At 47.2% G+C, this 14,257-nt stretch overlaps 1 protein-coding gene across 4 annotated transcripts in view; it reads left to right on the top strand.

Moving 5' to 3' along the window:
• Positions 1-14,257, top strand: part of SPIRE1 (spire type actin nucleation factor 1) — a 171,831-nt gene that overhangs the window by 70,497 nt on the left and 87,077 nt on the right. For all 4 annotated transcript variants that reach the window (XM_054019602.1, XM_054019600.1, XM_054019601.1 and 1 more), the window contains exon 3: positions 2,443-2,676. In XM_054019602.1, coding sequence (XP_053875577.1) covers positions 2,443-2,676 — 234 coding nt within the window. The remainder of the gene's footprint in view (positions 1-2,442; positions 2,677-14,257) is intronic.

Raw genomic sequence — 14,257 nt, 5'->3', positions numbered from 1 at the left:
AAATTGCCACTAAATTCTGCACCCGTAAAGGTCTAACAATTTGATGCTCTCTACTAATGCATTCCCATGTCTCACTAGAGAAACGAAGCATAAAATTGCTGGTCCATTGCTGGTGCATTACATTTTCTGTCCGGATGTGATTATGATTAACCTGTTTGAATTCCCCTACTAAACTATAATCCATTACAGTAAGGCCTCTTTCAAATATTTTACTGTAGTAAAATAAGTAGGTTGCTTAAATTAAACTTTGAAAAAAGTTTAAGCATTGCTACTTTTTTTTTTTTTTTTTTTTTTTGTAAAGGTTTTTTTAGCTAGATTTATGTGGAATGCCAGATTGGGGGAATGAAATTTACTTATCAGCATTGAAATATTTGAAAATATCTGCATTTGGAAATAGTTCCATTACTAACTTCTGTTCCAGGGCTGCTGTTCTCCTGCACTGAAGCCTGACCATTTAAATCAGGGGTCTCAAACTCCCAGCCCACAGGCCATCTGTGGCCCGAGAACCTCCCCAATGTGGCCTGCGGGGTTCCAGCAATTTTGGGGCCGGATCTCTCCCTTGGCTCCACCTGCCACCCCTGGGTGCTCTCCCCCTGCCCCCACACATCCCCCAGGTGATTTAAAATGGCCCGGGGCCCCGCGCACTATCGCCAGCGCAGCGGAGCCGAGCAGCTTCCTGCCTGCTCGCTCCACGTGGATCCTGGCCCCTCCCTGCGGCCCCGGGGCGGGGCTGTGCCTCTGTGCTCTGCCCCCACCCCGAGTGCCCCTGTGGCCAATGGGAAGCTCGGGGGCAGTTCCTGGGGGTAGTTGCGCGCAGAGGCCCCCCAGCCCGCCCCACCTTGGAGCCCCAGGTAAGTGCCGCATCCCCCGACCCCTTTCCAGAGCCTGCACCCCCCTCCCCACACACCCCTCCCACCTCCATACTCCCTCCCAGAGCCTGCACCCCCTCCCCACACAGGGCCAGCTCCAGGGCTTTGGCCGCCCCAGGCAACCAAAAAAAAAAGCTGTGATCGCGATCTGCGGCGACAATTCGGCGGGAGGTCCTTTGCTCCTAGTGGGAGTGAGGGACCGTCCGCCGAATTGCCGCCAAATAGCTGGACCTGCCGCCCGTCTCGGGAGCGGCCGTCCCAAGCACCTGCTTGCCAGGCTGGTGCCTGGAGCCGGCCCTGTCCCCACATATCCTCTTCCGCCCCCAAACTCTCCCCAAGAGCCTGCACTCCTTCCCCCACACACCCTTCCGCTCCCAAACTCCCTCCCAGAGCCTGCAGCCCCACTCCCTGCCACAGCCCAGAGCCTGCACCCAGCACCCAAACTTCATCCGAGCCTGCACCCCAGACCCCTTCCCCCACCCAAACTCCCTCCCAGAGCCTGCACCCTGCACCCCAATCTGCTACCCCAGACCTCCTCCCCCATCCAAACTCCCTCCCAGAGCCTTAGGCAGGTGGGGGGTGGAGTTTGGAGGGGGGCAGGTTCTGGGTAGCATGAGTGACATTATTGACTCGCTGGGAGGATTTGAGGACTGGCACTGGCCCTAAGGTGAACTGAGTTTGAGACCCCTGATTTAAATAATACCAAAGTAGCCATCAGCTCTTATGTATGACTTTTTTCCCTTAAGGTCTTTAAAGTGCTAGGTACTCCACTGCCTCTGGTATAAATAATAATTAATGTAAAGAAAGAAAAGGTATACTTGACATTTTGAGCATTCAAGCCAATTTCTCATTACTAGGAAAGACTGAGAAGGTCAGGGACTGTCTCTTATTCTATAATAGTAGGCATTGTATAAACAATAGGGCCCTGATCTCAGTTGAGGTCCCAAGGGGCTACCAAATTGCTGCTACTACTAAGAATAACTAGATTTCCCCATATGGGATCTCTGTGTTTTCACCAAGTAAGCGGTCTCAATGGTTTGATCAGAGTTCAATTAGATTCTGAGTCAAATAGATCCTCATAGCTATGGCCAGTCATCCCTGGAGGCAATGAGGTGGTGCAAGTCACTACCACTTGTGGAAGGAGTGAGGCATCTTTTCTTAAGTTCCTTTTTTAAAAACAAAACAAAAGGAGGATAAGAGTGTATACATATACCAAACATTTTTATACATAGCTAAAAATATATTTTGAGCTGAAACACTTTTAGGGAAAAAAAATTCAAAATGGTCCAACTTTGTTTTTAAATTATTTTGTTTTTGCCTGTCAAATTTTAATTAAAAAAATGTAGCATGAGATATTTTGCTATTAGGCGCTGTATGTTGACTTGCAGGGCAGTGATACAATGTGGAGGGTCACTGCCCTCTTTAATCTGGATGATCCTATAATAACAATCTTAAATCAGCAGTTGTAGAGTGGACAATTTATCACTCGTTGCTCAAGGATGTTTGTGTTCTTACACTTGCCTACTAGTTCATCGAAGTGATGTTAATAATAATGTTGCTTTCTTTCTTGTAGATTATTGAATCACTGGGGATTATTATTTATAAAGCTCTGGACTATGGCTTGAAGGAGAATGAAGAGCGAGAACTAAGTCCTCCCTTGGAGCAGCTTATAGATCACATGACCAATACCGTGGAGGTAGATGGGAGTAAAGATGAAGGCTATGAGGCTCTGGATGAAGGCGTGGAGGAAGATGAAGATGAAAAAGAGGAAGTTGAGGTCATTCACTCCTATAAAGATGTCATGAAGGTATAGTAATGGCCAATTTACATGGTACTTTGCTGTTAAAAACTCTTTTCACAACCACAAAATTATATCAAGCTAACTTTTATGTTGGCATACAGCCACTGCAATTATAAAATTGCTTGTGTGTGTATACACTTGGCTCCTTGTGTTGACAGTGTGCCTCCTCACCAGAAGTACTTGTATCAATTGCATTGTCAGTGTGGGGCATTGTGTGACGGCTCCCGAAAGCCAGTAACAGTCAAAGTAAGCAACGCAGTGTCTGTACTAACGCTGTGTCAACCTAATTATATCAACTGTGATTCTATGCTGCTTGAGGAGTTGGTGTTACTAAATTGGCATAGAGAGGCACTTACCTCAGCAGGAGCCAAATTTAAGTGAAGACACTTCCACAGCTAGGTCAGTGCAAGGCAGCTTATATTGACCTAACCTTATAGTATAGACCAGGCCTATGGCAACAAGTCTATGTTCTGTGCTATCTTCCAACATGATACTGCCAGTGTGGTAGTTTAGTTTACTTGTTTGCAAATGTACTACACTGATAGTATTTCGTCTTTGACAGTAAACAATAGACAGTGAATGATCAGCTAGCATTCCCGATACTTGATATTGGGACAGTCTAATTAGTCTATTCTGATTTTGTTCTCAAACTGGATGTTAAATCTTTTAGCATGACATCTACTTAATTCTTTCATACACCTTGAAATGAGAGAGGTTGTTTCAGTAACATGCACCAGCTCATTACTCCAATGTTCCTGTAGTTACGTTCTGCTCCCCCACCCCCTTCTCTACTGAAGGGAATTTCCGCCTGTTCTTAAGAGTAGTTCTTTTGTACATAGTGACTCGGGGTCTGATATTTCACTCTAAGGTTTGTGATGTCAGTTTTTAACCTGACTAGTGACATTTGGAAGTAACAGCTTATGAATTTTAAGTACAGTGCAATTTCTAATGTCAACTTTGCTGCTCTTGACAATCATTTCAAAGTGGTTAATTCTCTATTTTCCAGTGAGGAGCCTTTGACAAAGCTCTTAGAATTGTATATGATCTCTTTTGTAGTCATGAAGAGAGTAGAAATAAACACAGACACTGGATTTTCACATTGTTTTTATTTTCAGTAGTGCAGTCTTCATAATACTATAGTCTATTTACTACATCGGTATTGAAGAGGCATTTAGTATAGACTAGAGAGTGGCACTTCATTGCTCATGTAGGTCGAGCATTGTTTGTTATTCACTTTAAGTGCAAATGGATTTTCAGGTTTAAGGACCATCTCAGGCAGAATCTTAGCTTGGATGCCCTCAGAATGGGAATGTAGCTGTGGAAGTGGAGGCTGGAAGAGTTGTAGCGGTAATGAATTTCCCATTAGAACAGAATGGGCAAAGTTTGTTTCTGCTAACAGACGCCACAGAAGCCCATCGAAAGTGGCCTCTTCTGGTCTTCTGAAAAGATACTGGGGAGGGAGAGGAATGCTGCAAGGAGGTTTGGATGGGAGTAAAATTTGCTTGGGGTGGTAACAGGAAAAACGCTATGTAAATAATTAAGCTTGCGCTGTGACCACAGGAAGGTGTTAATGGCTGCCACGAATTGCAGACTTGGTTAAAGGTGACGGGTGCGCCCCTCATAGCAAAACCTTCCATTCCTTCTTCCCCCCCATGCCAGGGGCTCTGTATGGGGTATGTCCTCTAGTCCCTCCTCCCTTCCCCACATTGCTGGGGCTCTGTGTCTCTCCTTTTTTTTCTCCTCCTCCAAAGTACCTTTCTTCTCACTGACAGGTTTCAAAGTAGCAGCCGTGTTAGTCTGTATCCGCAAAAAGAACAGGAGTACTTGTGGCACCTTGGAGACTAACAAATTTATTTCAGCATAAGCTTTCATGGGCTACAGCTCACTTCTGCTGAAATAAATTTGTTAGTCTCTAAGGTGCCACAAGTACTCCTGTTCTTTCTTCTCACTGTATTATTAAGGAGGGGGGGATAGATGGTGCTCTTTTTCCTATCTCTTCCCCCTGTGCCCCCTCCATGGAGCAGACTTTGGAGAAGCAGCACAAGGAGGGAGGACGGAATGAAGTTTCCTTCACTCTCCCTGGATTAGAAGGGATGGGCAGATGCATGCTCCGTCTCCCCTATTGCCCCACTTGGAGCAGGCTTTGGAATGCCATGCACTAGGTGGGAGAGAGCCAGGAGAGGCCATAGCCATTTTGCTAGCCTGGAGGAAAATTCCTCCCCCTGCAGCCGAGCTAAATAAAAAAAAAAGGGGGCAGAGCAAAGGAGAGGAAAATAAGCCAAGTGGCACAGCAATTTGGTGCCCCCTGGAAGTTGGTGCACAGGGTGACTGACCTGCTCATCTGCCCTTAGAACTAGCCATGGAGAAAGGATGGAAGACTCACCTTCCTCTCCTTCTCCCTCCCCCTTCTGTCTGAGCATTTGCCCTGCAGCTGTAAGGCAGCTCTCTGCAGGGAGAGCGAAGAGAACTTTTTAAGTGCTAATGGCTTTTTCAGTTTTCACCAAAATCAATGGGGTTCTGGTCATTGATGCCCGAACAGTACCTGAAATTCTGGAGTTGATTGGATGCGGTGTTCAAAAGTTATGTTACAAACACAGAAAAGCTGAGTGTATTTTCCTTTAGTGATAATTGCATGCACTGTAATCCTGAGACCATGTTGTTTGTTAGGTACGGAAAACATGCAAGAATGTCCCCACAAATTGTCTGAAGAGTGAATGTGACTGTTTTGTGTAACAGTTTTAACACTGTATTCTAAAGTACTCTTTCTGTAACTGTTATGATTGTTGATCAGCTTTAAAATGCTAAACACTGTTTGAGTGGAAGATATTGGAGGGATGGGATGTTTGCCACAATTACATGTTTAACATTTTAAGTATTCATGTATGTCCATATTATAGTAACTGTAACTTTTAGAATTTGTTTGAGGTTCTCATTATTTTGATAAAACAGAGAGGAAGGAAGCATTTTACTAATGCAGTTAACCTTAGTGTGAAGTCACTGGGACTATGCACAAGAATAAGGTGAATGTGATCCTCTGTGTTGCCCTGGTTGATCCAGAACAAAACGTTACACTGCCCTGCACAAATCCCAAATTTTTGTTCATTTGTCTGATTGCAGTCAGGGATATTCTTGGGACCTAGTTTTGTGAGATTTTGTACATCTCCTGAGACAAGTTGAGCGGCTCCAACTCTCACTGATGTCGTTGGGAGAAGAGGACACACGGAGGCATATCTAGGAGACATTGGATCCTTGGTGTCTAGTGAGAGGTAAAGGGCAATATGCCCTTTCCAGCCTCAGTTCAGCAAAGCAATTAAGCATGTGCTGAATTGAGGCTCTTAAAGAATACACCTTTAGCCAGGCCACAGAGCAATTTTAGAGGAGGTAACATACCTGGTTGCTGTTGGTAGGAAAGAGAGTTGTCATTTTGAAAAAACATGGAAGAAGGGAACCACCAAATGGGGAGAGGTTGGCTAATCAAGCTCAGATGCAGGGCCAGTGCAAGGATATTTTGCGCCCTAGGTGAAACTTTCACCTTGCGCTCCCCCCGTGTATTTGTAACACGTTTTTCATATTTATTTGGAAATATGTCTGATTCCTTATCGATGCCAAGTATTAGTACTACATTAACCTGAGTTTTACTTTCTTTTTTTTTATTTGAATTCATAGACTTTTCAGTTTTTCTTGTGCACCTTTTTTATAATTTAGTAGCTACAAGTTTTGCACTGTGACTGATCTTCATTCAGCTGACTATATATGTTCACTGCAGAACATCTTAGTCCATTACCCATACATAAGCAACAGCATTATTCTGCCACATTTTCCACATCAGTGTGGCTCTATGAGATTCTTTCTGCTTTCATCACTTTCAACCACACTTTTCCCAGAGTAAACACATGTGTCAGATGTGGCAGAAAAGTGTTTTTTTCAGTTGTGAAATATGTGCAGGCTACACCTTCATTTATCCAGTGACTACCACGCAACAGCATGTGGTCTTGTGACCGTGAGACTCAATTATTGTAGTTCCCTGTGAGCATGGCTTACAATAAAGTTTTCTCCTTTGCTTGCAGCTTGTAGAGAATGCTAACACAGGTTTATTTGCTAAGTTGAGCAACTGTTATGTCTTGCCCACCCTGCAATTTTTATTGTCTGCCTGTAAAGTGGGACGTTGACTTTACATTTCCCCTATTGATTTTTAAAGTCCTTAACTGTATAGTCCTCGGTTACATAGCTACATTTCGTAGCTTCGGTAGGTCAAGCTCATTACGTATACCGCATTCCTCTGTTCTCCCCAACATGCTCCCTGTGTGCCACATTCCCATCTCCATCTATTTCAGGGACTCCCTGGAACTCTCCCCACCCCCTACCACATTCCTGGAGCTCTGTGTCCCCTGGTTTCCCCATGGCAGGGGTTCTGCATGCCATCCCATTCCGACCTCCACCACCTGCCATGAGCTCTGTGTCCCCAATGGTCTCCTCCCTCCATACCATTTTCCCCACTGTTGTTCCCCCATACTAGGGGCTATGTGAGCCCCCTTTCTTGCCTCCCAACATATGTCTCCTGTATTTTTCCCCATGCCAGAAACACTATATGCACCCCCATTCTCCCCCAAACTGGGGACCCCCAATTTCCCACTGCCACAACTGCATTCACCCCATCTCCCACGCTGGAGTCCTCCATTTGCCCCTAGCCCCATGGGTTCATGCGCCCATTACTGCCCTCCCAAAAAGCATTATTATTTATCTTCTTTCTCTCTGGGAGATGAGTCACTTTGGGTGTCAGTATGTTGAATTCTATTGGGAGGATGGACAGAGATGATATGTGGTATTGTTATGATGGAAGGTGTTAATAGGGTGGTGCCCTCAACTGGTTTTTCATCTATTCTATAGACAGCTACAGTGGTGCTTGGAGCTGTGGCTCTACTAAAGGGAGAAAAGGGGAGTCTGACTTTACACGACCTCCATGACTTCTGCAGGGGCCAGTGTGGCTGACCCCACGGTCGCCCAAGCAGCTGGCTCTGGGGCCAGCTACTCAGGTGGCCCCTGAGACAGCCATACCAGCTGTGTCCCCAGGCAGTGGTCCATGGCTGGCTGGCCGGAGCATCCGTGGTCCGCGGCCCCGGGCAGCTGGTGCCGCTGGCCCCGAGCGTCGCCACTCTGAGCAGCGGCCTCCCGAGTAACAGCCCCCCCTCACTTCCTCAGCACTCACCCCTCCCCAAAGATTTAATCATGGCATTTCCCGTGAGCTGTCAATGACTTTTACTAAAAGTACCTGTGACTAAATGGGAGCCTTACTCATGTTGCATGAGTTATGTCCAGGTAAAAAAAACAGTGAAGACAAGACCTTTTAGCAGAGGTATAGTGCCTACCTCACAGTAAAACTGAAGTGTCTTGTCTTTACTGTGTTTTTACCTTGGGATAGCTCACACTGTTGGTTATCCAGAGGTAAAAAATGCACCTTTTATTAACAATGACAAGACAAGTCCTTAGAGAGTCTAAACTTAGGGTTGCAGACTCCAGGGACACTCGTGAGTTTACTTCTCTGGGCAGTTTGAAATAAAACTTTGTTTGGGACCAAGAAAAAGGGCATGGCGCTATTTGAACCCCAATATCTGATGATCCCTAGTGACCTCGCTGTAGCTGGCAAGTATCTATTCACAAGAGCTGGGAAAAGGACAAATGGAGTACAGTTCTGACAAAATCAGCTCTGGCAAAGAACCACTTATGAGAAAGCTGGTGTTTTAAGAGGATATGGAGAAACTTCCATACAGCTGCTCTGTATTCTTTAGTAGCCATTTGGCTATATCAGGGGTTCTCCATCTTCATTACACCACAACACCCTTGTGACAACAAAAATTACTACATAACACAGGAGGGGTGCTGAAGCCTGTGCCCACCCAAGCCCTGCTACCCTGGGCCGGGGGTGGAGGGAGGGGTGCAAAGCAGAAGCCCAAGGGCTTCAAGCCTGTCGGGGAATCCAAAGCTGAAGCTCCAAGGGCTTTGGCCCTGGGTGGTGTGGCTTGGGTAGGGTGACCAGATGTCCCGATTTTAAAGGGACAGTCCCGATTTTGGGGGCTTTTTCTTATATAGGTATCTATTACCCCCCACCCCAGTCCCGATTTTTTACACTTGCTATCTGGTCACCCTAGGCTTGGGCTTCGGCCCTGAGCCCCAGCAAGTGTAATGCCAGCCCTGGTGACCCCATTAAAACAGGGTCATGACCCACTTTGGGATCCCAACCCACAGTTTGAGAACCGCTGGGCTATACTGTCTTTTGAGTCCAGTAACCTCCTCTTTCACACACCAAACTGCTGTACAGATTCTCTCCAGCATTTAAAGGTCCACTTGCAAAGGAGATTTTGTTTGCCCTTCAGATTACTAATAAGTCTTGATACATTTCAGGCACAATGGCACTAGGACAAATTGGAGGAGGGGATGACAGCAGTGGGAACTGCATATCTTATGGGATTGCTTACTGTGTAGTCGAGTTTTTCCCTTCTAGATTACTAGTTCAGACTTGACTGAGGCTGCTGTTGGCCAGAAATAATTAGCATCTAACAGCTGCTTCATGAATTCTGTGCTGATGAGCTGTGCCCGTTTCCTAGGGACAGATCATCATTTCACAAAAACAACTGTTTGCACCCTCACTGACCACCTCATCAGTCAAGCACATGACTCAAAAGAGCATGGACACAGAACTACTTTCTCATCCTTCCCAGTGGCCCTCCCTATGTCATGGTTGAGACACAGTGGGGAGAGTGGCACTGCTGTTTCCTACCTGTTATGGACAAATGCAGGACTGAATTTTCCAGTGCTGACAAACAGGCTCCATTCATGAACAATAAACTCACTTTAAAAATGTCAGTATGGCAATTTCCTGATTTGTGTGAAAGTTGATGTTTTCTTTTGTGATGGATGCATCCTTCGCAGTATTGTGTGATCTCAGTGATGCTGTGTAAAAGGTTGTAAACAAGACAATAGTTGATATTCGTCTTCATGTTGTATGAATGGTGACTTGGATATCTTTGTTCATAAGAAAACATTAGCCAGAACAAATTGTGGCTGCTTTCAAACACCATACATCAGAGATTTTAATTACTGTTTTTTAAAGAGACAATCCTTAAAGTAAGTTTAGAATCGAGACTAGATGGCTCATAAATTTTAATAGTTTTAACTTCTTTGAACGAACGTTAATGATTGAAAATGTACAATGGGGGGATACTGATCTGCATGCTTTATATTTTCCAGCAGTCTGAAAGCAGTATAGATTTATAACCAGGAGTCTGAAAGCAGTATAGTATAGCCATTCAGGGATTGTGTTGATTTATAAATGAAGGTAAGAGTGTGTCTCATCTCAGTTTCTATGCTAATTTAAGCGCCATAACTACAGATGGATGAGGAAGTAGTATTTGGATCCGGTTTAGGCTACATTTTGTATTTGAGGCTGAATCAGGAGATAGGATTTTACCAGTTCCAAAACTTTGGAAACTGTTGCAAGACTCAGCCCAGAATGTGCCAGTTAATATCATGAGATTTTCACCAATTTGAATGCCAGGTTGGGGGTGTAATTCTTCAAAGATGTTTGAGATTTGGAAGTTCTTCTTTGAGTAACATCCCTATTGGTGCTCCATTTCAGGAGTTCATGTGTGCCCTTGCACCTTCAACTGGAGATTTTTGGCAGCAGTGCCTGTTCGGTCCTTACATGAGCCCTAACTATCCTTGTGCCCCATACTGAGAGTATATAGAGCTGCCATGGACAAACTGCCCTCCGCTCCTTCTCAACTGCCATCAGCCTGAGACCAGTGGTGCCTGCTTATTTAGCTAGATACACAGTTTCTTCTTATAGTTTAGTTAACTGTCAGTTTACTAGCTCTAGCAGACTAGTTTAACAGTTTCTTTAATAGTTTTATTTTTGCTGTTAGTTTTATTCAGGTATTTTTTCTGGGGAACTCTCCTTTCCAAAGGAGATATTTTCCTTGGTGTATGATTAAATCTCCAGGATTCGAGCATTGCCTGATTTGCCATGAGTCCTTCCCTCTTAGTGACGGAGTCAGGCACTGCCTACTGGTAGTCATGCCTAGTGGTCAGATGGGCTTAAAATAGACAAGGCAGTGTATTAGCAATAAAAAGTGTGTGTGTGTGTGTGTGTGATTTATCCTGAGTTACAAAGGAACCCACATTCTCCACTATGGAAGCCATTGTGCATTAGTGTGGTGTTTGATCACACAGGCAATACAAGGTAATTTTGCTGTTTGGTCAAATAAATACTATTGAAATTTACTAGGGCTGTCAATTAATTGCACTTTAACCAATTAATGCAAAACAAATTAACTAGATTTAAAAAAGTCGTGATTAATCGCAGTTTTAATCACACTGTTAAACAATAATAGAATACCAACTTAAATTCATTATAAATAATTTTGGATTTTTTCTACATTTTCAAATATATTGATTTCAATTACACCACAGAATAAAAAGTGTACAGTGCTCACTTTATGGTATTTTTTTATTTCAAATATTTCCACTGTAAAAAAGACAAACAAAAGAAATAGTATTTTTAAATTCTTCTCATACAAATACTATAGTGCAATCTCTTTATCGTGAAAGTGCAACTTGCAAATGTAGAATTATTTTTTTACACTCAAAAACAGAACAATGTAAAACTTTAGACCAGGCCTGCACAACTCGTAAAGTGGCGAGGGCCATATTACTCCAAAGAAAACAACTGAGGGCTGAAACCCCCCAAGTGCCGTCAAACCCCCCCCCAGCGCCACCCAGCCCCCCCGAAACACCCCAAGCGCCGCCAACCCCCCCCCAGTGCCACCCAGCCCCCCCGAAACACAACACACACACCCCAGCACCGCCCACCCCACGGAAACAACCTGCCCAGCGTCGCCGAAACCCCCCCCACCCCCGCGCCATCCACGGAATTAAACCCTTTTCCCCAGCGCCGCCCCACCAAAACAGCAGTATTGAACCTCGGTAATATGTTATAGTGGCCCCTAAGGCTTGGTCTACACTCACCCCCCAAATCGAACTAAGGTATGCAACTTCAGCTACGTGAATAACGTAGCTGAAGTTCGAAGTACCTTAGTTCAATCTTACCTCGGTCCACACGCGGCAGGCAGGCTCCCCCGTCGACTCCGCGGTACTCCTCTCGTCTAGCTGGAGTACCACAGTTGACGGCGAGCACTTCCGGATTCGACTTATCGCGTCCAGACAAGACACGATAAGTCGAACCCAGAACTTCGATTGCCAGCCGCCGAACTAGCGGCTGGGTGTAGACATACCCAAAGATAGTATAATTAAGGTAAAAGAAATGTCTTTTTGCTAGAAGTAGAATAAGATCTTCCCCCCCACTTTGTAATCGATTGCCCTGTTGAATGAATGAGGTGTGAATGAGGAAGGGGTGGAAGGCAGGCACCTCTGGACAGCTGCAACGCTTGGAGAGGGCAGGGCCAGCTCTAGGATTTTTGCCGCCCCAAGCAAAAAAATTTTTGGCTGCCTCCCCTTTCTTTTTCGTGCCCCCGGCCCCACCCCAACTCCACCCCTTCCGAACCCCTTCCCCAAATCCCCAGCACTGCCTCCTCCCCTGGTGTGCCGCATTTCTCGCCCCCATTGTTTCCTATGGGCCCCCCATGACGTCCCGCCCTAGCTCACCTCCACTCCGCCTGCTCCCCCGGGCATGCCACCGCTCCGCTTCTCCCCCGTCCCTCTCAGGCGAGGGAGGGTGGAGAAGTGGAGCAGCAGCGCGTTCAGGGGAGCAGGTGGAGCAGAGGTGAGCTAGGGTGGGGGGGCACAGGAAGTAATAGGGGGGTTAGAGGAACCGCTCCCCACTTCAGCTCACCTCCGCTCCACCACCACCGCCTCCCCTGAGCGCCCGCCGCTTGGCTTCTCCTCCCTCCCAGCCTTGCTGCGTGAAATAGCAGTTTCGCACATGGCAAGCCTGGGAGGGAGGGGGGAGAAGCAGAGCAGCGGCGCATTCAGGGGAGCAGGCGGAGCGGAGGTGAGCTAAGGTGGGGGGATGCAGAAAGTAACGAGGGGGTAGAGGAACCACTCCCCGCTCCAGCTAACCTCCGCCGTCTCCCCCGAGCGCCCCGCCGCTTGGCTTCTCCTCCCTCCCAGCCTTGCTGCGCAAAACAGCTGTTTTGCGCGCAGCAAGCCTGGTAGGGAGGGAGAAGAAGCGGAGCGGTGGTGGCGCGCTCAGGGGATCAGGTGGAGGCGGAGCGGAGGCGACCTGGGGCAGCGAGGGCACTTTTTTCCCATGCCCCGGAGTCGGCACCTATGATGGCCGGCGCCAAAATGCCGCCCCTAGAAATGTGCCGCCCCAAGCACCTGCTTGTTTTGCTGGTGCCTGAAGCCGGCCCTGGGAGAGGGGATGGGAGCAAGACCAGATCAGTAGAACAGGTCAGCAACCAACTCACCACTCGCCTCCTCAGCTCCCTTGCCCCGGCTCGCCTACTCATCCCCCGCCACTGCCCGCCCACTCGCCTCCTCAGCCCTCCGCACTCCCGGCTCGCCTACTCATTCCCTGCCACTGCCCGCTTGTTCACCTACTCAGGCCCCCTCCCTCACCCCCCCTTTCTACTCACCCCCCCCACTCCGCCCGCAGGCCGCACAGTGAGCCCATCTACTCAACCCCCGCGTGCCGCACAATGAGCCCACGCGGGCCTCATGTGGCCCCCGGGCCGCATGTTGTGCAGGCCTGCTTTAGAGCCTACAAGCCCACTGAGTTGTCCTACTTGTTCAGCCAGTTGCTCAGACAAACAAGTTTTTTTTTTACATTTACGGGAGATAATGCTGCCCGTTTCTTACTTACAGTGTCACCTGAAAGTGAGAACAGGCATTCACATGGCACTGTTGTAGCTGGCATTGCCAGGTATTTACGTGCCAGATATGCTAAACATTCATATGCTCCTTAATGCTTTGACCACCATTCCAGAGGACATGCTTCTATGCTGAACTTAAATTGGTATTTTATTATTGTTTAACTGTGATTAATCACAACTATTTTTTCTTAATCTTGTGATTAAGATTTGTTTTAATAATTTGACAGCCGTAATATTAATTTGTGGCTGTGACTCATGACTGTGGAAACTAGAGGTGAAGATTGGCCCCATAGGGCAGTGTTGTAATAAGGGGCACCCCCAGACATTTTTTCGGTGGTCTGCACCATCAATCCCGGGGGGGGGGCCATCCCTTCTGCAGCCGCTGGCCCCAGAGCCTCACCCATCAAATGCTCAGCCCTCGCCTTCCAACCCGGGCTGCCCAGGTGCGGTGTCACTCCCCAGCCTTGAGAGGGGACATGGCTGCTGGAGGTGAGGCCAGGCTGGGCAGGCCCTGGAGGGGGAGCCTCGGTGCGGGAGCTGGCCCCAGAGCACTGGCAGGGAGGGCCAGCATTGGCCACCTGACTGCCTAATGTGCCCACTCAGATTTGGCCCCATGGCTTCTCCATTGCGATGGGAGGGAGGCCAAAACTGAGTGAGGGAGATTGCACAGGTGTCACCGCTCCGTTATGATGTAGGGGTGATGGGGCCAAACCTGAGTGGGCACTGGAGCAGCCAGCACTGCTCCGTCTCACCATTGCCAA

Source organism: Malaclemys terrapin, chromosome 2 (assembly GCF_027887155.1).
Source record: "Malaclemys terrapin pileata isolate rMalTer1 chromosome 2, rMalTer1.hap1, whole genome shotgun sequence".
Lineage (NCBI taxonomy): Eukaryota > Metazoa > Chordata > Testudines > Emydidae > Malaclemys > Malaclemys terrapin.
This window is presented reverse-complemented; position numbering and strand designations above follow the sequence as displayed.